At 33.7% G+C, this 22,043-nt stretch overlaps 1 protein-coding gene across 1 annotated transcript; it reads left to right on the forward strand.

Annotated features, from left to right (window-relative positions):
- Positions 1-1,083: 1,083 nt before the first annotated feature.
- LOC126820509 (cyclin-dependent kinase 6) lies at positions 1,084-22,043 on the forward strand. The gene is made up of 8 exons (XM_050548542.2): positions 1,084-1,189; positions 3,836-4,196; positions 8,981-9,116; positions 17,894-18,061; positions 18,426-18,535; positions 18,823-18,873; positions 19,973-20,108; positions 20,624-22,043. The coding sequence occupies exons 2-8, from the start codon at positions 3,910-3,912 to the stop codon at positions 20,789-20,791; spliced, it is 1,056 nt and encodes a 351-aa protein (XP_050404499.1). The 5' UTR covers positions 1,084-1,189; positions 3,836-3,909; the 3' UTR covers positions 20,792-22,043.

Consider the following 22,043-nt stretch of genomic DNA (forward strand, 5'->3'; position numbering starts at 1 on the left):
TACATTTGTAATAGTCAAGACTCGGTTTAAAGGTCCCACGAAAAGGTTTGCCACCGTTGATGACAGGGGTGCCAAGAAAAAAAGATGATGTATGCAACAGGAGAGGTGTCGGTTTGTCGAGCGTATAGATTATTGCTTTGGTAATCGTTCAGGTTGTTTGTGGTAGAAGTACGTCGTTACAATTATTTGCATGCGTATCGCCCTTGCTCATTTTGATTTTAAAATTTTAGATCTTGACAATTAGTCGCCAGTTTGTGTATTGTGAATTAGCACCCAACACCATGCTGATTTAGCTTTCTTTATTGGCGGCCAAGCGAATTTACTGCTGATCATTTTACGTATAATGGACAGAATCAGGGCCCTTGAGAGGAAAAAAATGTGCTGGAGCGAGACCTTTATTAATTAAGTGGACTATGCACTTCAATATTATAAAACCTGATCCCACAGCTGCTGTAAATAGAAATCAATAATAATAAAAAAAAACAAGGAAAAAACAAAAGAAATACAAAACAGTAATTTAATTGGAAGTTTGCAGGTGTTACACATATGTATAACATGGTTTCCGTCACATAATACTTAGCGTCTATTCAACTTTTTCTCCATTTTTAGAAATTCATTGGGTGACTGACTACGACAGGTGATGTTAACGTTAATTTCTCTTTGTTGAAACCTTATTCAAAGGATATAAATCACCCCGTGACCTTCGTCTAAAAAGAACTCTGCCTTAAAGAATATCAAACTTTTTTATATCTATAACTTGTTTATTTTAAGAAAAAAACATATGCTGTTCATCGGTCAATTAAAATATTTCTAATTTATGTATTTAGCCTATCAAGATATATTATAGGCCTACATATTTATATCCATTGCAATTATTTATTCTTAAAATATTTTTTATTTATTGTCAAACAAAAAAACCATAGGCAAATTAATATTGGTTTTTAAATTCAGTATTTTCAAATTTTCAAATTTAAAACAATATCAACAGGAAATAAATTCTTTCATGAAGATGACCTTTGGCCATATGGGAAAGGTATGCATATATTTTCCTTGACTTTTCCATTCTCAACCAATCAGAAGTCAGTTTATTGAAAGGAAATCAGGTCACATGACCACCTTGCAGTCAATGTGGACGTCGTGTGGTCCAAGTGTTCAACCGAAAAAAGTTAAAAATCATCAGAAATTTTGGGTAAGTTTTTGATATGATTTAATATACCGCAGGATAATAAATTGGATGAAATGCATATGCTACAACCATGTTGTCTACTCGCGAAACGGTACACTTTCCCGCAATATATCTCCCGCGAAATTGCACGTAAAGCATTTCTCATTGATAAGCACAAAGACATTAGATTTGCATACAACTGTGTCGATAGTAGTAGGCAAACCGGGGATATACGGTGTACTTTTACGACAATACATTGTAACCGTGATTTTACCCATGAATGTTATTTAAGGCTAGATATATTGAAAAATATCAGGTGATTATAAAAAATGGAATGTTTCTAAAGAATTAATTGGTTTGTAGATGTAAAGTTAAAGAATATATGAAAAAATTTATTTCATCACTGACCCCGATTTATTCTTAAACGTGTGTAGCGGTTGCCTACGTACACTAATAAACCATAATATACAGTTTACCGAATAACGGTTATTCCTCACATTGTTGGGATGGATTTGTTCCATTCATATTATGGATATGTTTAATTTTGGATGGTAATGAATGCCTGTTGTGGAGTAGTTTGAAGTAGGGAGTGGATTTTCGGATAGAAATGGATTCCTTATTTTGGATGGATAAAGGAATGTACCGTTAACTTGGGCATGTTGACACTCTAAATGAAAGACCTACATACAGTGTGTGTGTATATATATATATATATATATATATGATATCATGATATTATTAGTAAGTGAAGCACAGAATATGTATCTGTTAATAAATATTTTGCCCATGTAGACCTATCATATTATTTATTGTATTTGATTAACTTAACAGCTAGGTATAGTATATACATGTAGACTGTGTGAATTAAATGTCAATTATCACTGTGAAAAGATTTTGTTTAGACAGCCACAGAAAACCCATGTAGCAGTCATACCATTTTGTTTCTGAAATGTCATCAATGATGAAATATATAATTTCCTAAGGTATTCAAAATATAGCCTTCTGGTATTCAAAATCCCCTATTAATTGTTTCCTGTTGCTCTTTATCAAAAATACATTCTGTGACGTGTTGGATTTTCTTATTTCAAATTTCATTGATTCAAATGAATAACAGGCTAAAAATTATTTAGATTTTGTGTGTCACGTTTGATGATTGTTATTGTTAGGCCTAGTTCTATATATGCACCTAATGGATGAATACCTTTAATTATGAGTCATCACCATTGAAGGTATGGCACCAATTAAAATATTGTTAGTCACAGAGTTCCTAGATTATAAGGCAATACAATTCCAATGACAAAAACTATGATTAGTCATTTGCTAAAACTAAACAAAAAAATATTGTCATCAGTTCTGATTATTCAGAACATAATTTCTTTGTGGTCAGATGGAAGGTATTCATATCTGAGTATTTTTTGTAATTTGTGTGGACGAAACTCGGGATAAAGATATAAATGAATTTTATTCATTTTATTTTTTATCTAAAATATTAGTGGTTAACATTGTCATATTTCATACATCATTAGTATTGGTAAGTCAACTAAATTTAATCAATACAAAGGTTATGAAATTTTTAGTATTGAAAAAAAAAAGAAGATATTTTGAAGTTATTGGAAATTTAGTAAAGTAAATGTACATGTAGGACAAAGAATTTCCATGGTATTGATGAAAGTTGTGTAAATTATTGGGAAATCCATGTGTGAAATATTACTGGGCGATACATATATCAAGGTGAAATATTACTGGGAGATAATGTACATGTATCAATGTTTAATATTACTGGGTGATAAATGTATCAATGAATTAATATCATTTATCTCACATATTTTATGTTGGTTATATTAATGTATATTCAATAGTTTATAAAAAGTTAGGGAGTCTTATCCTTGTGATACAAATTATAGAAAACTTTTAAAATCTAAAAAAAAAAGAATCAATAATTGATAGATTGTTTGAAAGATTTAAGGAACTATCCTAAAAATTACTGCAAATAATCCCTGCCAGGTGTTGTTTTGAGGTCATTGTTGTAACTTATGGTCAAATACTAATAAGCATAGCTCCTCTTTACTTCAAAAACAAAAGTATGATTTACAGTAAAGTGACCAACATTTATTTGTGTAGCGTTGGTTCTTTTTGGTATCACTAGTAACATATACGATAGATGACAGGTCAGGCCAGGAAACAGATTTCTTAGAGCGTTAAATCTTACTCATCTTAAATAGAAGACTAGATCTCGCTTTAACTACGTACATCTTATCAAGGCCTTCACGTAATACCCTATATATTTCAGCACTAATTTCCATTAGGTTCAAGCCCAACTTGTGAGCCTATCAGATTCCTCGATCGTCGTGAATACCAGGTCTCGCGCTTTCAAGCAGAAATGTCTACCTGTGATAATCGAGTTGCAAAGTTCAAGGTTCATTCAATGTCAAGGTTTCCGTGGAGGTCACGATGTCACAACCTCTGATTGGACGCTACTGCTCACATGTCTGTAGATAACATAGCTATAAGTTCGGGAATTCTGAAGTAAACAAGCAATGGCCAGATGTTGTGAAACTCGCAGTCGTTGCTTCAGAAACATGGATCTTACTATAGTTAAATGTAAATGACTGAGACTAACTAATGTAAAAAATGTGATTAATGTTCAATATTTTTGTATCGGTTTTTCAGGTTTAGGTCAGTTTAATCATTAGAAGGACATGAAGCTGAGATAGTGATAGGCCTGAAATAATTTTGTCAACACCATGAAGACTGCATCGACAAAGTATAGTGGCCATGGCGAGTCCTCATCACAAAAAACACATCGGCGACGTGACAGCCATGAAAAGTCCAACTATGAAGAGGTCGCCATTATTGGTAATGGTGCTTATGGAACTGTTTATAAAGGTCGAGACCTTAAAAATGAGGGACAACTTGTGGCCATTAAAAAAATTCGAATACCTAACACAGAAGAAGGAATGCCTATGAGTGCTATTCGTGAAATATCTCTTTTAAAACAGCTGGAAAAATTTGAGCATCCAAACATTGTCAGGTATGTTTAACAGTGTACAAGTACAACTTCTTGTCTTAATCCCAATAATCTTCAATGATTTGTTTTGGAAATACCAAGGTTACATATCTTGCAGTGGTTACAAGTGCATGTAAATTTTTGAAAATCAAAAATATCACTATCATTATTGTCTTCATGAAGAAAAAGGAATTACTCTCCACAAAATCTTAAAACCAAGATATTTTAGATATCTCTATTTAAACAGAAGACATGACAACATTCGGAAAAGGCAGTTTTGTTTGAGGTAGATTTCAATTCTTGTAATTTAAAATACATGTAAAATACAAGTTAACCATCAAAATTCTTAAATTGCCTACCAGCTAGGCTAAAGATATTCATATTTAGTCTTCTGATTATTCCCATTTCAAAAGAGGGTTTGGGTGGTCTATGCATACTCTATGTATGATCTGTCAACAGTCATTGAGCCAAGTGACATGGTTTCGATCCCAAGCTTGCATGTGAAACGGAGTGGTGTTACCAGCCCAATATTGTGAGTTTCTATGGATGTTCTTGTTTTCTTCCCTTTGACTTTGAGTAAGTGAAATTATTAAAATAAAATTGAACCAGATGTTAGTCCCCATATTACCTGGTTTGTGTCCCGGTGCAAATTAAATCCCATGTCAGAAAGGGGTGTTGGATGCTCTAAAGCATGACCTTAGATCATAAGGTCTTTCATCGAGTCGGATGGCGTGGTTGTACATGTATCATTGTATGTGACAAGAAGTAGGGTCGTCTGTCCAATGTCATGAGTATTTTTCGGGTTCTCCGGTTTCTTCAAACTGCTAACGACCCCTACTCACAGGCGATTTATTGAAATGACCTAGTTTGTGAACATAAACATTAAACCCCATTTATTTCTCTTTCCTTCCCTGGTCAAAATTTATGGCTAGATTTTACTAAAGTATACTCAAACTCAGATTAGGAAAATACGTTTTCTGAAGATTGTTTCAGTTTACATTCCTTTTTAGGGCTCACTATTATCAAAAAATTTGCTACATTTGGTAGTTTGTATGTTCTGAAGATGCAGTCAGAACTATTTATTGAATGTTTTAAGATATGAAACTTTTAAAGTTTGGAGAATTTTAATAGTTGTTGTCTTGTTCTTAGTGTTTAACGTCCGCTTTCACCAAAGGTGATATTGCAGACAAGTTGGCTTTATTTTCATTATCTCAGTGTACACGTGAGAAAACCAGAGTACCCAGAGTAAACCCCCATCTCCAAGCCACATACGCTCACACCAGGGATCGAAACCACAACCACAAGCCAGAGGTGACCGGCCAGCTAGAAGTCGAAGCACAAAGTTCTAGACCACTAGGCCATCCCAACCCCCCACTTTTAGTAGTCTACTACTGGCTTTAAAGGCTCAATACCACTCTTGTTGTAACAGAATAATATGTCCTAATCTTTATTCTGGTCAACAGATTGTACTATTTTACAATATTTCAATTAATTGATGATACAAATTTCATCTTAACACACCTTATTTAAAATTTTTGAAAAATTCAACATAATGGTTTGAAATGTCTAACGTAAACCTTTTCAAGTGAAACTTCAATTTAAAAATATTTTCGAACCCTCTGGACAAGTAAAATAGGATGTAATGGATAATTTACACAACAGGTAGGACACATCTAGTACTTAGATAGAGATATTATTTATTTTCTGGAGCTTTCAAGCCAGCAAGAGTGTTATTGTCCCTTTAAATACCATTGATAAAAACTGATTTGATCAGTTCCACATGATTAACCTTATTGTAACTGAACATGTAATGTCGTTAGAATGGTGTCTACTATAGCAATCTTGTTGATGTTTGGTTCAATTCAACCTATTGTTAGTCCAATCTATGTTACTTATTGTCAAGTATTTTACGTACCAATAATCCCTTTGTTGTCACAGAACTAATAAAGCATAATAAATTCAAAGTTGAATAAAACTCAGGTTTTGTGGTGTGTAGCAAATATTTTATCAGCTAAAATCTTTAAGTAGAGGATATCAGATATTTATTGGGTGAATAAATTGATAAAAGAAATATTTTAGTTATGCATAAATGTAAACTATGCTAAATATGCTTTGAACTTGGACAAAATAATCTCATTGACTTTGTTCTCTGATAATTTTGTGTCTATTTAAAGTCTGAATAATCTGTTAGTCTGTTGTCATTAATCAGTCTTTAATCACAGTAATTATTGAATATGCATATTAATTTCGAAATTCTTATAGTTTTGAAATATTCTCGAATAATACCCACTGGTTATTTCTGGATAACATCACTTACACTAAACAGACATTTTTTTGGTAGCCTACAAATTTAAGAATAAAGAGTTTTCAAACATTGTACAGGGTGACCCCATAAAATTTTTATTAAATTTCTGGACTTTAACTTCAGTCTGTGTGCAGTCATTCACCAAAGTTTCAGTTATCTTGGGCGCTTTGCATAAAAGTCATGTTCTTTCAAAAAAATATGCTCCAAATGGCCTCCGTGGCATTGGAGGCAAACTCAATTTCCCTGATTATCTCAAGGATGATGTGTACCCTGGAACAACCCTCAAACAATTCGTGAATTGAAGGCAGCAATCACAGCAAAAATCAGGAAAATCCCCACAGGAATGTGTTGAGTACAGTAGATTTAGCCATGTGGGATCACTACAACAAGATATATTTACATGTATTTGCTGTTATATTTCTTACTACAGCTGATCTATATATTGTAAAATTATCATTGATTTTCTATGCACTTGTACATGTAATTGCAAATTGACAACATAAAAACTCACTCAAATAGAATGCATCATCATCATCAAATTTTTAAAGAAAAGCCTTTACATGTATGCTTAATAATGACAAATTTGTCATAAAACAATGGCATCAATAAGCTATCATGTCATGTTCTGTACCATACATGTACATGTATTGCCTTCACAGTATGTAGATTTCCGTCAATTATGATTATAAATTTATTCCTCACACAATAGGCCTTCGTGTACATGATACATGAACTCAGCAACAGGCCCACATGTAGGTGTACAATATACTCGACAATAGACGTAAATTGTGCATTGTAGGCCTACTCAACATTCAGATTTAAACTTTTAAATGGCTGGTTATCAGATAAAGTCCTGAATAAGAGAGACATGAATATTGTATTGTACTAGTAGGAGATATATATATTTCTATTATATCTACATAGCATGTATTTTAGTTGTGTAAATAAGAATGTGTAAATTGTTTAAATTGTGTAGAAGAGAGCATGTTTAACTTGTTTAGAATTAGGTTTAGTAATAAACACTTAATGTGAGTAGTAATGGCATGTAGGTGGATTATATTTGAACAACTAATTAGTCTGAAACTACAGTTACAGTAATGTTTAACATAGAGAAAACATAAGCTGGTTACCCCGACATATTTCTCAGATCTCTTTCTGTTAAACTTCATTATACACAGAACACAGTTTTTATGGAAACAATCACTAGTTTTATTCTAAAATCATGACATTTCGACAAGCATGATAACGATAAGAGGATACTTGTCGAAACGTTGTGCTTTTAGAATAAAACTAGTGATTTTCCCCATAAAAACTGTGTTCTGTTAATGTGTTCCCTGATCGCTAAATGCCACTTGAATATTATTTTATTATACACTATATCCCGTACGCAATAAAGGGTCAGTTGGTTCGGATGTGTGGTCTGAAGAATGGTGTATGTTAATTTTCTTAGGTCTCTTACGATGCTCTTATGAGTATGAAGAGGAGTCAGATCTCAGTCACCTTCCAAACCATGTGAATTTTCTCTGTATTTTAGTAGCGAATGAAATTAAAGAATTGGAATTGTTGTCCCTTGTGCGATTGTTTTGTTCATTCTTCCTTTACATGTATAATATCCAGTTTGTTCAGTTTATTTAGGAACAATTTGATTGTTAGATAACATGTTAAAAGTATTTAGTGTGGGTATTAAAAAGGTCTTTCATACGTGTAGATCATAATTGTTCTTCATGTGTAAACGATTTAGAGTATAAGTACACCTGGTATTGCTTTAAGGAAATATAAAAAGTAAAGTCTGTTGAATAAGCTTTTAGAATGATAAACTTGTTTATTGTTATATTAATGTATGGAGAAAGTCAAGTTTTATACAAGTAGGTCAGTCACTAGTAGACTTTCACTTATTGTAATGAACACTGACTTTTAACCTCCTTATTAACATAACTTACATACCACACTGACATAATGTTATACCAACTTTGAAGGGATTATTAGTAGAATCTATACAATTTCTAGGATTTCCTTAAGTAGCAGTACTGAGGTCAGGGGCTACTCTAGGGTACATGTAGGAGACATTGGGGATCCTCATACATTAAGTTAAATGAATTCAAAAGAGTAGAAAATCCTAATTGAATTTTAATTTTGTTGATATTTTACTAGTTCTCATGTGGTACTACACAATATTCGATTAATTTTCAAAGGACTGGCTAATTCCCTGCATGTACATGTACATTTAATACAATACAATGCACATGCAATGAAAAAGATTTATTTATTGTTAATCCTGAAATGACCTAGAGTCAAAACTAATTTTTTACTATCTGTTTTGAAAGGACAGCTGTGGCAGTTCAGACAACAAGGCTGGTGGTGGACATATTGCTTTCTTTGGCAAGACATCTTCTGATTCATATAAAAACCTGTATTTGTTTCCATGTTCAATTCAGTTTCTCCCACATGTAATAATGAAAAATGTGCCACCATTTATTTTAATATAAATTTGTATTTTTGTTAGGTTATTAGATGTACGTCATAGTCAGTTAAATGAAACTGAAATACGACTGATGTTGGTGTTTGAATACATAGATCAAGATCTAGCCACATATTTAGAAAGATGTCCATCTCCTGGACTTGGACCAGATCGAATAAGGGTAAGTTACTCTGGACCATTTCTAACTCAACCTCATTACTGACCTTTATTTTTTTATACGCCCAAGTTTTATGAGGATGTATATTGTCACCGTCCCTGTCTGTCCGTCCACAATTTGTTTGTGGACAGTCTACAGGTCACAATTTTATCCGACTTTGACGAAACTTGAAATATAGGTTTATCTCCGAAAGATCTTGGTTTATCTTGATATCGGCATGTATCGGATCAAAGCTTCATGGATTATGGCCCCTAATTGTGCGAAAAATCACGTTTTTAGCTTGTGGACACTCTGGAGGTCACAATTTTCATCCAATTTTGATGAAACTTCAAATGCATGTTTATGACATAAAGATCTTGGTTCCTTTCGATAATTGCCGGACAAAATGGACGGCCCTTTGATGAAACTTGAAATGTATGAATATCATCCAAAGATCTTGGTTCCTTTCGATATTTGCGCATATCGGAGCGTAACTTCCTGGATTATGGCCCCTGATTGTACTTAAAATCACGTTTTTATACACGCACATGGAAATGTGGTTGTATATTGCCGTTGCCTCCATCTGTCCTGACGGTCCGTCGTCCACACTTTCTTGTGAACACTCTACAGACTACATTTATGATCTGATTGTTTTGAAATTGATATATTTTGTTTCCATTACTGATATGAAGAAGCCTAATTAATTTCAATAATTTCCGTTAATTTCTGCTGGATTTATGGCCCTTGTTTCACTTTATTGCACCTTGTGAATGTCAAAAATTATCATCCTATCTGTGTGAAATTTATATGTATCCTTTAAATTAGTGAAACGATGGATTCCTATTGAATTTCATCAATTTCTGTTAATTACTTTTAGAGTTATAGCCCTTGTTTCACTTTGTCGAAGCCTGTAAACGCTTTGATGACTGAAGTTACCATCCGATCTGCATGAAACCTATTGAATTTCAGCTATTTCCGTTAATTACATGTATGTCTAGAGTTAGGCAATTGTTTCACTTTGTTGAACCCTATGAACACTCAAACGACAAGTTGCCATTCGATCTACATGTATATGAAATTTATATGCATTATTTAAATTAGTGAAACAATGAAGTCTATTGAATCAGTTTCCGTTAATAATGTCTAGAGTTATGGCCTTTGTTTCACTTTGAATGCTCGAACGACAAAAGTCGTCATCTGATCTGTATGAAATTTATATGCATAATTTAAAGATACATTATGGGAGATTAGATAAAGAGCTGGCAGTTCTCATCATAATAGTTAAAAAATAAATAATGTAAAGGCAATTTGCTGAAAATTTCCGTCAAATTGATCCACTCTGAACCGTGATTTTGAATCAATTTCCGTTAATAATGTCTAGAGTTATGGCCTTTGTTTCACTTTGAATGCTCGAACGACAAAAGTCGTCATCTGATCTGTATGAAATTTATATGCATTATTTAAAGATACATTATGGGAGATTAGATAAAGAGCTGGCAGTTCTCATCATAATAGTTAAAAAATAAATAATGTAAAGGCAATTTGCTGAAAATTTCCGTCAAATTGATCCACTCTGAACCGTGATTTTAGCAATTGAATTTTCGGCCTAGCCTCGGTCATAATTACTAAAGTCGGTACGATATAGTCTCGATTATCCATTTCATGATTAAATCATGAATGGAAATCGAACAGCAAATCCGAACCTAATTCCCCACATTAAATGTGAAAGATCTCAAATTTGAACCCGATTTCTAAATTGTCTGGAGCTATTGCCTATGATTTAAATTGAATTTGGAGAATTTTAAGGTAACAGTGAAATAACTTCTTGGATTATGGCCCCTGATTGTACAAAATATAGATTTTTTTTTTTTAAGCTTGTTCTTTATCTCTTGCAAAATGTGGGCATATCTTGCCTGGCAACCACAGGTTTACCCTTGTGCCTATGTGCTCAACCTTTATTTTCATTGCATCTCAGTATATTATCCAAAATTAAGCTACATATTTACACTCAATTACATTTGTACATGTACACACAGCCTTAAAAAACAAGACTACATGTAAGTACAATGGTTCATTCAAGTTCATATGTAAGCTTAGTTTATACAAATCTAAAATTTATTTGTGATAAATTGACTTTTAAAATGTCAAGGTATTGACCTTTTAGTGAAAAATTAGCCATTTAATTTTCATTCCTCTTTAGAATATGATTAGATTTAGTTTGTGATTGAAATACTAGCCTAAAAGTTAATTTATGTATTAGGTTAGATGTAATACTACCCACAAAACACTTCATTTCTATTGAAATACTTTCATATGATATTCTTGATTAAGGCTCAGTTTATCCAGTACACCCATATTGGATTAAATATCATTCACATAAATGTGTAATAAAAAGAATAATGTTTTGAAATTAGAGACATGCAGTAATTATTAAACATACATTATGCAAGAGCTAAATCTGTCTATTGCAGGTCTTTCTTTAGGCCTGAAATATTATCTAAATTATTAATTAGACATTAATTAACCTATCCAGACCATAATCAACTCTAGATGGCATCGCTAGCCTGCGATCCTTAGTGGATTGTGAGCCGATTTACGGCATAACTTTCCTTCACGATTTAACGATTAAATGGATAATCAAGACTATGCTGTTTATCGTACTGACTTTAGTAATGATGATCAAGGCTAGGCAGAAATTCAATCGCTTTGTTCTCGGTTCATAGTGGATCAATTTGAATGAAATTTTCAGCAAATTGCCTTTACAATTACAATCTTTAATTATCTGAATTTCTCATCTGCATCTATGAAAATTCTCTCATATATCACTAGATCTCCAATCATTTTTAAAACTTTCAAAAAGTAAAAAAGGTTATAAGGGACTGGGGGGGGGGGGTTGGATGGCTGAATGGTTAGCATGTGCGCGCTGTATCATAAAGTCTGTCATTGGGTCGACTGGTGTGGTTTCGAATCCCAGGTTATACTTGACAAGGAGTAGGGTCGCCTGTCCAACCTTGTGGGTTTTCTCCGGGTCCTCCGGTTTCCTCCCACTGCTAAAGACCCCTATGCGCAAGCAAATTATTGAAATAAAATTAAACCATATTTTAGTCCCGAAATGACCTAGTTTGTGTCGTGGACGTTAAACCCATTTCTCTCTCTCTCTCTCTCTCTCTATAAGGGACTGCACATTTAGGCCTGCTGCTGTCGGTTAAATTAGCAAATGAAAGCTTTTGTCAATGAGACAGGGTATGAGACAGGGTTACATGCTAATGATTACACTATATACATGTATGCCTAAAGATTCACAATGTGACAGAATTTGTGGACAATACGTATGTGGACATATGTTTTGATGCCTGGCAGCCTATTTAGTGTGTCACCACAGGCCCGGGACTGTACAGCGCAGTGGACACTTACGGCTGGCCCCCAGATCCATTCACTTGATTTGATATTTGTTTATTTGGTGTAATGTCTATTTTCTGTCTTGTCCACAGGTTTATCTTGTAGATTTTTGTTTTGCGTGTAGTACTGTCCTCCTGCACTTACTAATAGTGTAATGTCTTTGAACTCATCAATCTGTCTAGTCACACATTAATCAAGCTAATTATGATGATCTTAATTAGTCATAGTAGTCTCCCCAATCTCGTTAGTTTTAGATTAATTAGTGAATTTCCATGAGTATATGATGTCATTTAGTTGAATAATGTCATCTGTCTACAGGAAATTTTCAGGGTTATGATTACAATCACGTCACATGTGATATAAAATTAAAATAATACCAAGATTTATTTTAAAGTTGGAAAAAAAGCATTTTGTAGTGCCCACACACAAATAGTTTTGCTAGGTTATTCGAACTTGATTTTTTTAGTACCTGTATTTGTTTTTCAATACCAATTAAAACTAATGTAATTTGATCTTTTGTGCCTATTATCACATAATTAGCACTATAGTTCAGTGAAATCAACATTAACAATAAACTAACAGATGCAAGACAGTATAGATATGAACGATAGTTTGCTGAAGTCTAAAATTGCACCAAAAACATGCTGAAAGTTGATAATTTCTAGAATATTTGAATAACATTAAAATAACATTTAAATGACAGAATACTTTAATACATGTAACAAAATTCGCTCTCGATGTTACTACAACGTTTTTATCATCCTCGGTTACCCAGTGTACTCATTCCGTTCTACTCCACTATACCCTGGGTTAATCTATGGGGGAGACACGTTTTCAAGTTATCTGCCCTTGATGATTCTGCTATTTTTATCGACCAATCCCATAAATTGTTATTTGAAAAGGAAGTTGGCAAAGGGAAGTAACTCTCATCGGACAATGTTAGGAGTTGGCCTATTCTAAATGCGTAATTATTAACAACCAATTATATATTATGTTAATGAAGACCCGACGTTCATATAATAATGTAGGGTCATTAGTTTTATATAGAATCGTTCGTTCGTTCCCGGAATTTTATGTCCATGTGATATCGTAGCCAAGTTATTGTGAATGTTGTTGTTGTTGTTAGTTAGTTGTATTTTACCTCCGCTTCCACCGAGGTGATATCGCAGACAATATTGTGAATCAAATTGCCAATTATAAGTTCAATAATAATAAACATAAGAGAATGACATATTTCAGACAAAGAACGAATAGTAATAATAATAACAAAAGTCAAATATATAGATGTTATACATATTTGAAATCAACAACACATCCTACTGATTTTGATAATACAATTAAATATAAATAAATTATAAATATATACATTATTTACATAAATCATTCAGTAAATGGACATGAATATGGTTATCTACCCTTATAAAAACGAAGGCGAAACGATCGGTTTGTAAACTTGTTTTCTGATTGGTTCGTAGACTGTAGCTACATTCTAGGCCAGGGCAGATAATTTGAAATTGTGGAAACCCTATGGATTAACCCAGGGTATAGTGGAGTAGAACGGAATGAGTACACTGGGTAACCGAGGATGCGTTTTTATATGCCAGCATTGAAATGTGGTTGTACATTTACGGTATATTGTTCATCCTCCACAAATTATTGTGAATGTTGTATAGACAACATCTATTACTTTAGTGAGACCAATAAGGCTATCAAATGCCCGATCATAACAACTGCTGGAGTTGTAGTCTTTGAGGTTGGTTGGATGGCTGAATGGTTAGCACGTGCGTGCTGTATCATAAAGTCTGTCATTGAGTCAACTGCCGTGGTTTCGAATCCCTGGTTGTACGTGACAAGGAGTAGGGTCGCCTGTCCAACTTCGTGGGTTTTCTCCGGGTCCTCCGGTTTACTACCACTGCTAAAGACCCCTACGCGCAAGCGAATTATTTAAATAAAATTGAACCATATGTTAGTCCCGAAATGACCTAGTTTGTGTCTAGTGGACGTTAAACCCCATTTCTCTCTCTCTCTCTCTCTCTCTCTAGTCTTTGCTCACTTTGTAGATTCTTGTGGCCTTATCTGATCTATTTTACATTGATATTAATTATTCAAATTATTGACATGAAGAAGTCGATTGGATTTTCAGATTTTTTTTTTATACGCCCACATTTTCATGTGGACGTATATTGTCGTCGCCCTGTCAATCCGGATGTCTGTCTGTCAGTCCGTCCACAATTTGTTTGTGGACACTTTACATGTTACAATTTTTTTCTGATTTTGACGAAACTTGAAATATAGGTCTATCTCCCAAAGATAGGACCATAACTCCATGGATTATGGCCCCTGATTGTGATAAAAATCATGTTTTTAGCTTGTGGACACGCTAGAGGGCACAGTTTTTATCCGATTTTAATGAAACTTGAAATGCAGGTTTATAACCCAAAGATCTTGGTTCAGACCATAACTTTCTGGATTTTGGCCTCTTGATCGTACGAAAAATCGCTTTTGTTTTTAGCTTGTTCTCTATCCATCCCTTGCAAAATGTGGGTGTATCTTGCCTGGCAACCGCTGGTTAATTACTTCTATAAACAATGTTATAAACCAGTCTGCATGAAATTTATGTGAATTAGATTAGTGTAAGGAGTAATCCTATCAACAAACATTATTTTTCAATCGGCTTTTAATTTGTCTAATTACTTATAGAGTTAATCCCCGTACTTATTTCATAGAACCATATGAACTTGCCAATGATACAGTATATATAGATTTTGCTCTTATTAACCTAAAGATTCACAATATGTCAACCTTTGTGGACTGCTCGATTGACTGAGCTGCTGTGGGTGTATGTTTCATTGCCTGGCAACCTATCTTTGATGAGAGTGATATAGCAGATATTAGAAATGATTGTGGTGTCGTTTCCTGAATATATTCAAGGCAGATCTTTATCATGTAGTTTGGATTTACTGAGTTCGTGTGGATCTCTTAGAAGAGAATCCTAGTCCATTTAAAAAAAATGTTAGTGTTCCTTTACAAATGAATGAAAGCTAGGCTTTAAACCTTGCACATTGTCAGATTATGAATTATACAGACCATGGTATGTAATCTATTGCATTTAAATACAATATACATTGTCAAAAAGCCATTAGACCGAATAGATGAATGAAAATATAAATGTATAGCTGACAATCCCGCCAAAACTTCTCTACAAGTGAAATAAAACTGAATGACAACTATGAATATAGATATTACTAAGATACTAGCTTGAGCTATAATAATGGTGTATATTGACAATATATATATATATATATATATATATACACACAATGTGTACATATCTGACCTATTTAAAGACATAAACCCCCAGAATAATTATATATTTAATACCAAGATTATATACATGTATTTATGCGTAGATATTGGGTGAACTGGGGAATAATTTTGGGGTTGGCTGGAAACGAGTACTTGAATCTACCACCCTAAAACATGAAAATTATTCATTTCAAAGAAAGGTGCAAATATTTGGCACCACATCATATTAATTTAAAATGCTCCTGGATGTAAAAATAAACACAAAGTTATATGGATAACAATTACTATATTTCTATTAAAGCTACGTTTCAACAATGATTCTCTTGTCGTTGTGCTTGAAAACGACAAGAGAATCATTGTTGAAACGTAGCTTTAATAGAAATATAGTAATTGTTATCCATATAACTTTGTGTTTATTTTTAATGTGCTCAATTACTAAATGCCATTCAAACAGTATATCAGGCTCCTGGATGTGTTTCTCTTGGCGTGGGTGCCAAATTTTCTAGTCCCCCCATAATTTGGATTCACCCTTGCAGTAAACACAACTGAAATATTTATTTAATCTTATGACTTGGATTACTTTAAACTTTTATTTCTAACATTTACATTGCATAGAAATGTTTAGAATTAAAATTCATGGGTTTAACCTTGTCAGATATTTCTTTTTTGAACTGATAATATATTATATAAACTTTTTGTATAAATATGATAGAACATGGTCTTACACGTGCATATTTAGACTTTAATTTTTTAAAGATACGTTCTTGAAATGTCAATTTTATGTAGACATTTGGTTATTACTTTCGGTGGTGTAGCAAAATATTTGTGAAAACTTTATATTAGAAATGAAATGAAATGAAATGGGGTTTAACGTCCTACTGTTCTACTCCTAACCTGGGCTAATGAAGACGGGCATACGCCATACAGTGTGCTATGAGGGAAATTTTGCCCGGGCAGCGGCACTATCGCCTACTCTTATATCGAATTCCAACTGCCAGGGGATCTTTTATGTGCATTCCAATATATACACGGGACCTCGGTTTTTCGTCTCATCCGAAGGACTAGACAGCTGTCCTTGTCAGACCCTCCGTCCTGCATCACTGACAAGGGGGAACCACGCTGGAAAATCTGGATGAACTTTCTCGGCCAATGCAGGGATCGAACACCCGACCTCCAGGCTAGCGAGCCAGCGCCTTACCCACTTAGCCACATGATCCCCTCTTTATATTAGAGAAAAGAGTGAGCATTATGGAAATGGATAACATTTTGATCAATACTAAGTAATTAAAGGTCATCAAACATTTCTTTTAGGTTTTGGTCATTTGTATGCTGTCATGTTAAAATTTATCAGTCATTGTGTTTATTACTTTTTTATCTGTAATCTGTCTACAATCACACCCACTGAAAATCACTTAGTCTGGTCAGAAAAATATTTCTTATCAGTTGAATAGAATGCAAAGAATTTAATATAATTTTGATTGGAATCTGTAGCACAACTTAAGAGTAAAGGTCAGAAATAGAATTTGATAGTATTGTGTATTATAGTAATATACTATTATCTGTGAAATTTATATAATAGTAGGGCAAGATAATGATACAATTTACTATATAATTAACTGAAAATATTTTTATATGAGATAGAATTTGATAAATATATTTAAATCTTTTAATCTGTGATAATCTAATGTTAAATATGTATAGATTATTTTGACATTGAAATGAAATAGCAGTAATTCCAAAAATGTAACGGTAAATTAAGTAATGTTTCCAAAAATGTAACTGTAAGTTTAAATTATTGTTTCCAAAAATCTAATTGTAATTTAATTAATGTTTTCACAGTTTAAAATAAGACACAACACACTGTACACTCCTTTAAAAAGAATACTGGTATAGAAAAGTTTAACCAAACATACAAACATTGAAACTTTAATTAACACCACTAATTTCTATTCAGGAGAAGACACATTCATCAGAGGTTAGGCTTAAAGTGTGTGATTGAGTCTGTGTTGGATGGGTTTTTTTAGTAATGTGTACAACAATAACATGTCAAAAGGTGTAACAGTTTGTTAAAAGGTTACTACAATTTATTTTTATAGGATTTGATGTTACAGTTATTAAATGGTGTAGATTTTCTGCATGCACACAGAATTGTTCATCGAGATTTAAAACCTCAAAACATCCTCATCACCAGTCATGGTCATTTAAAGTTAGCTGATTTTGGATTAGCCAGAATTTATAGTTTTCATATGGCTCTTACTTCAGTTGTAAGTACTTTTACTAGCTTAATGAGAGAAATCTTGATTGGTTATGTGCCACTTATAGATTTCCAATTTTAATTTTAAACATGTACAAATTCTTTGTTAATGTTCTTTTTTTTTAACTTTGTATACAGAAAAATGGTTTATTCACAGTGCCTGACAAGAATATTTTTTCCAAATATAACAATCCTGTACTATCTGCGCTTATTCTCATTTGAATACATTATTCAGTTAGAAATCGACAAACATCAAAATTCTCTCACAGCTAAATATCAATTTAGAGTTTGAATTGATTCATGAAACTTAAACTCTGTATTTAACCTTTATTCTAGCATTTTGTTTATTTAATTGTATATATTGTATATTATAGGTTGTAACTTTATGGTACAGAGCACCAGAAGTTTTATTACAGGGTCAATACGCTACACCTGTAGATTTGTGGAGTTGTGGCTGTATTTTAGCTGAACTTTATAATAGAAGGTAGGAATCTCATAATTCATCATCGAATTACATCACATTTTGTTCACCTTTTAAATCTGTTTTTGTTTTCATCGATTATTCTGAATTACTGCAATAGGGTGCAAGAGGACACTTCAGAATTACAGCAATAGTGTGCAAGGGGACGCTTCAGAATTACTGCAATAGTGTGCAAGAGAACACTTGATTCTCAATATCATGAAATATGTCAGATACAACCATTTGTTTCTCCACTGGATGATATAGTTGTTGTGATAACTTTGATTAAATGTGAAATGTTTTTATTTCAGGCCTTTATTATGTGGACAATCAGATGTGGAACAATTAAAGAAGATATTTGAGTAAGTTCTGTTAATTATTTAGTTACTAATATCATCTGAACAGAGCTAGTCAATTATAGTCGCATGTTCACATTATCAACTCCTAATTCCTCAGGGGAGGTGGTTGAATGGCCCCACACATGCGCTTTAGATCATAAGGTCTGTCATTTAGTCAAATGGCATGGTTTCGATCCCAGTCTTGCATGTGACAAGGAGTAGGGTCATCTGCCCAATCCCTGGTCCCCTGGTTTCCTCGCAGTGCTAAAAAACTCAACGTGCAAGCAAATTATTTAAATATACTCTTCCAAAAAAGTAAGGGATATTGAAATGCAAATACCTATGCAAGTTGTGATATGATAAATAGTCATGGACACTTGACATGCTTTGAGAGTATGTTCACAGATGAAGAACTTATCGCCCCAACAGAACCACTGAGCTGCATGTGCGACATGCAATAGCGCAATACACGTGGGAGGGGTTCATTGTCAAATTTAACACTTCAAGGAAGGATTGATGAAAACTGCCTCTTGCTGGTTTGTCCTATCCATGATTGGCTTTCCTATCGGTTCTTGCATAAGATTTACTGTTTGGCATATCTTTATTTTAGTGTGTTACGTTTACTTTGATCGGGAGACGTGTTCGTCAACGTCAACCGACAACACTGCAAGAATTGGCAGTGGCACTGCAAGAGGAGTGGGTCAGACTGCCCCAAATCTTGATTGGATGGTTGATTATGAGTATGCCACAACGAATGCTGAATGTCTGAGGATTGGTTGAGCAATTACTCATTATTAAGACAAAAATCAAAAACATCCATTTTCACTTTTGACAGCGTATCTCTTTGCGAGTGAAATGGGGCCGTCAGATAAGCCGCCCATATGAACTGTTTATGTTCATGTGTAGGCAATTGGCCTGTTATTAACATACACTGGTTAACTCTAATAAAAACAGCAGTGCATTTCTGCAGTTTTGTATTATTTTGAAGAGTATATATTAGTCCCATAATGACCAGGCTTGTAGCGAGAGGACATTAGAACCCACTTCTCTCTCTCCTCTCTTTCCTAAATCATCAATTTGATTGGAAGTGATGTTTGTTTTATGAATATTTTCTATTTTTTAGATTAATAGGTCTCCCATCTGATTCTGATTGGCCTGATAGTGTTTCGTTACCACGGGAATCTTTTAAAAATAAACCACCTCAACCACTAGGGAAATACGTTCCTGAAATAGATCCCATTGGTCGGGATTTACTAGAGGTAACAATAGCTATTACAGTTTATTACTGATTAGAATTTTAAACGGTTTAATGTAACTATGGCATGTAGTTCTGTAATATTGTCATACAACTGGATTTATAGATGATGGAAACTACTTATTTGTTGAATGATCTATCATGTCTATGATAGTCTATACTCTCACCAAAAGTTAAAAAGCATTCCTTAAATGAACAGAAGTATAGAAGTTATCAATCCTATGACATGATTTGCGTCAAAATTTTTAGATAGATCTGAGAGTCTATCGGCATGATTTAGAGGTTTTAAGAGTCTCTTAAGAGTCATGTGCATTATAGCGTAGAGCATTTTCTAAAGAATTGGCTGGCACTTGTAAAAATTGCCCTAATCTAAGTAGACCAGTTCTTAGATTTTCGATAGTCTATGGTAATTTTGCATATGTTATGACATTAATTACGGCTATTTTCTTATTGAGAGTTCTAATTCCTGTATAACATTTATTCTTTCAAATCATTAATCAATTCCTATCTTTCTTTTAGAAATTATTGTGTTTTAATCAACATCGAAGGATCAGTGCGAGAGAGGCATTAAGCCATAGATATTTCCGTGATGATTTGGACAGTTTCAGAACCTCAAGTTCGTTATCAACGTCAGAAACAGACTCATTTGACACTGACGGTAGATCCGACACTCCTGTCAGTAAGTGAACGTGCGACATCATACATTGGGGATTATGTTTTAGAAATGACAACTGATGTCAGTGTAATTGCATCTATTGAGTGGCAGAAATCGTAGTGAAATGTTAAGTGTCACTTATGTGAAAGTGGAGCCATGTTCTGAATTACATGTACAGCAAATGAGAAGGCTATTTTTTAATGGTAATACCAGCTTGTGGAGTTTCGGGGTTGCATACGGTATAACACTTGGTATTAAATGGCATAAAGTAATTAAAATTGTATATATATAAATGTAAATAGAAACAATAATCATGCCATTTTAACGTGCTGTCATATGTGACGTCTTTTTTAATTTTACTAAGTGCTTCAAAGATAAGATATTTTATATTTTTTAGGAGTTAAACTATGTCTCACATTCTGTGCTTTTATTTTAACATTTTATAATAAGTTTGTTTTTATACGCCCACATTTTCATGTGGACGTATTATGCCGTCGCCCCTGTCCGTCCGTCCACAATTTGTTTGTGGACACTCTACAGGTCACAATTCTTATCCGATTTTGACGAAACTTGAAATATAGGTTTATCTCCAAAAGATCTCGGTTCCTTTCGATATTGGCATGTATCGAATCGAAACTTCATGGATTATGGCCCCTGTTTGTACGAAAAATCACATTTTTAGCTTGTGGACACTATAGAGGTCACAATTTTTATCCGATTTTGTTGAAACTTGAAATCTAATTTGATTATCCAAAGATCTCGGTTCCTTTCGATATTCGCGCATATTGGACCGTAACTTCCTGAATTATGGCCCCTGATGGTACCAAAAATCGTGTTTTTAGCTTGTGGACCCTATAGAGGTCATAATTTTTATCCGATTTAAAAAAACGTTCAATTATATCACCGTTACACCCTAAGGATGGCTGAGTTCGAATTTCGTGAAAATCGGCCCGAAATTGACAGACAAAATGGCCGTCGTTCGTTCTCAAATAGCGTAAAATTATGGTATATCAATGTTGTGGACACTATAGAGGTCACAGTTTTTATCCGATTTTGTTGAAACTTGAAATGTAAGTTGATAATCCAAAGATCTCGGTTCCTTTCGATATTCGCGCATATCGGACCGTAACTTCCTGAATTATGGCCCCTGATTGTACCAAAAATCGTGTTTTTAGCTTGTGGACCCTATAGAGGTCATAATTTTTATCCGATTTAAAAAAACGTTCAATTATATCACCGTTACACCCTAAGGATGGCTGAGTTCGAATTTCGTGAAAATCGGCC

This window comes from Patella vulgata, chromosome 5 (genome assembly GCF_932274485.2).
Source record: "Patella vulgata chromosome 5, xgPatVulg1.2, whole genome shotgun sequence".
Taxonomy (NCBI): Eukaryota; Metazoa; Mollusca; class Gastropoda; family Patellidae; genus Patella; species Patella vulgata.

Excerpts from the sequence above, each read along its gene's own strand:
- LOC126820509 (XM_050548542.2), top strand. The coding sequence starts at position 3,910 with ATGAAGACTGCATCGACAAAGTATAGTGGCCATGGCGAGTCCTCATCA. Across the intron at positions 18,062-18,425 it reads ATATGGCTCTTACTTCAGTT|GTTGTAACTTTATGGTACAG; the intron begins GTAAGTACTTTT and ends TGTATATTATAG. Across the intron at positions 18,536-18,822 it reads GCTGAACTTTATAATAGAAG|GCCTTTATTATGTGGACAAT; the intron begins GTAGGAATCTCA and ends TTTTTATTTCAG.